General features: G+C 33.2%; 1 protein-coding gene across 1 annotated transcript; it reads left to right on the top strand.

Annotated features, from left to right (window-relative positions):
- On the top strand, positions 1-369 carry LOC117122752 (mitogen-activated protein kinase 5-like). The gene has a single exon (XM_033268459.1). The coding sequence runs from the start codon at positions 1-3 to the stop codon at positions 367-369; it is 369 nt and encodes a 122-aa protein (XP_033124350.1).
- The last annotated feature ends 2,293 nt before the right edge of the window (positions 370-2,662 follow it).

Consider the following 2,662-nt stretch of genomic DNA (forward strand, 5'->3'; position numbering starts at 1 on the left):
ATGATTCAGCCTTTGTTTGATTCTGAGGATAAAAAGCTATTTTTAAAGGAGGTAGCACTGCTAAATGAACTGCATCATGATAACATAGTCCAACTGAAAGCTGTATCACAACAGCCCCCAGCAATTATGCTTGAATACGTTGTCTTTGATTTTCAACCATTTGGGGATGATGTGCAAGTCAACTCATTGTCGAGTCTTCTACTGAAACTTGATGAATCCAGCTGCGAAAATTTTCACGAATTAGTACGACATGCTGGGAAGGAAATTGTACAAGGATTGTCTTATCTACATTCAAAAGGAATTGCTCATAGAGATCTAAAACCAGAAAACATACTGGTTAGCAGCAATAACAAAAAAAAATTCAAATAAATTCAAAAATAATAGTATGGCACCCTTTGTGTACTTTTATGGCTTGTTTTTTAATTGACTGATTGATTGATTGTTAGATTATGGAGGTTATACCTCCATGGTTAGATAGTCCTTAAACCAATTATAGCCATCATGACAGATGGGTGTCATCTGGTTTCAGGAAGAGAGAGGGTAAAGTGTGTCCCAAAATTAACTTTAAAATAAATGATAAGGTCCAATAAAAAAAATATTAAGTTAGTTGCCGATCATCCCCTCACTACTAAAATCATCTTGACATAGTATTTTTTTAAATTTTGCCTAAATTGCTATTCATTGTTTTAATGCCCCAACTACCTAGGCCATCTTTAAGAATTTTAAATTTAGAAGATTTATAATTTTTGTGATTGTGGTCAAACTTACATTTATGTAGGTCTCATGACTGATTGACTTAATGTTTTATGTAAAAAATTAAGAAAAAAAAAACACTCCCTGCCTACCCACTTTTTATGAAAATGACAACCAACAATTGTTTTTTTATGATCTACATGATATATTTTTTTTTTTATGGAAATCGCCATCCATTGTAAATTTATTGTATTGTAAAAAATATTGTAAAAATGAATACAAAAAAGATTGACATTGGGTTTTTTTTTTTTATACAATACGATTTGTATACAACAGATTTATTATAAGTCATTAAATAAAGGAATAATAAAAATTTTGATAATTTGCAATACAGGCTTGCGCATAATACATTTATAAGAACCTCTGTACAGACAATAAGCCAAACTTTTTAGAATATTGCGCCTCTAGGTCGTTCAAAATGGCTTTTGATTGTTACAGTGGCAATTGTTACACCACAATGCAATTCATTTGAATCACAGGTGGCTCCAGGATTTGCTGGACGAGGGGTCAGATTTCCCAGATGAAAGCAAAGTAGACGTCATGCTTTGATAATAGGTTTCAAAAATGGTCCAGGGGGCACATTTACACTTATCTGTACGCATCTGGAAAGATTTTTTTTTTTACATTCTTGATATAAACCTGAAATGGGCTTTTGCATCTTTGTCACTGGTGAATTTGGAGAGCTCGTTCCTAATTCAAGATTAGATGGTCAATGGGAATAACTTTACCCAAACTGTTAGTCTAGCCTAGGTACAAAACTGCATTAGTGCCTAAAACCGGTATCTAATAATACAATCTATTTGTAGTTATTGGCTGCGCCAAGTCACAGGGACTGGACAATAAATTTGGGAAGGGTCACGGACCCCTGATTACGTTTCACTCAGGCACTACATTACCTGTGCTACACCGATCTCCCATAGACTACATGACCATGCCCCTAAATTTACACTATCCTTAAGCCTTTTTGGAATATTTATTAAAACTCTAAAATAAGATTTAATGGTTCTCTCTATTATAACAGGAACCTGCTTGCAAGGAAGTTTGTCCAGGGAGGTGGTTACATCTCCCAGGATCGACCGAACAGAATTTAAAATACATGATAAACATCAACTATGAACTAACTAAAACAATAAAAAACAATTGTATGGTTTAAATAATGAATGCTGCTAAGCTAATGTTAATTTTAAAAAGTTTGTTAAACTTACCATACCATAAAAACTTTTTACAATGCACTGGACTGGACTAGTGAACTTTAGACTACCTCAGTCTGCCCCATGTGGTTCCTGTGCACTGAAGCTTGACAGTGTCATGTGATGAAAATCGACCAATTAAATCAATCCTTTATAAACTCATCCATGGCCAATCCATGTTTACATTTTGTGTTGGGATTGCAAAATTCTCCTGTCACTTATACAGTACCATCATCCTTAGAAATGTTTACTTCTATACTCATGTGCTCATGTTGTATGCCTTTGTATTTTTTTTTTTTTTTAACTACGAACAAAAATGATTTAAATTGTTTTATGCACAATTTAAAGTTTTGGCACAGTTTTAAGTTGTTTGCTGTTTTAACATTAATGAGCCCAAGACTTCAGTGGCATAGAAATTTGTAATAAATTAAATCAAATAGTTTGAAATCAATGATTAAATTAAATCAAATAGTCAGACAACCAATGATGTAAATATCCCCCCCCCCACCCTTCACAAACAGACACACCACACATACATACATTTTTCATTTGCTTTTTGATTTATATAACATACATGTTAGGAGTTCACAGAAGCAAGGTTACTCATAGAAAGTTGTTAAATACATATACACACACACATACAAACTGAGGCCTACATTCATATATCTTTTACAAATTTGGTAGAAGCTATTACAAGGTACTATATATTCTGTCGATTA

Source organism: Anneissia japonica, unplaced genomic scaffold (assembly GCF_011630105.1).
Source record: "Anneissia japonica isolate Jap-2015-1 unplaced genomic scaffold, ASM1163010v1 scaffold170_len151065_cov129, whole genome shotgun sequence".
Lineage (NCBI taxonomy): Eukaryota > Metazoa > Echinodermata > Crinoidea > Comatulida > Comatulidae > Anneissia > Anneissia japonica.

What these genes read in the sequence shown, in the direction of transcription:
- LOC117122752 (XM_033268459.1), top strand. Translation starts at nt 1, where the DNA reads ATGATTCAGCCTTTGTTTGATTCTGAGGATAAAAAGCTATTTTTAAAG.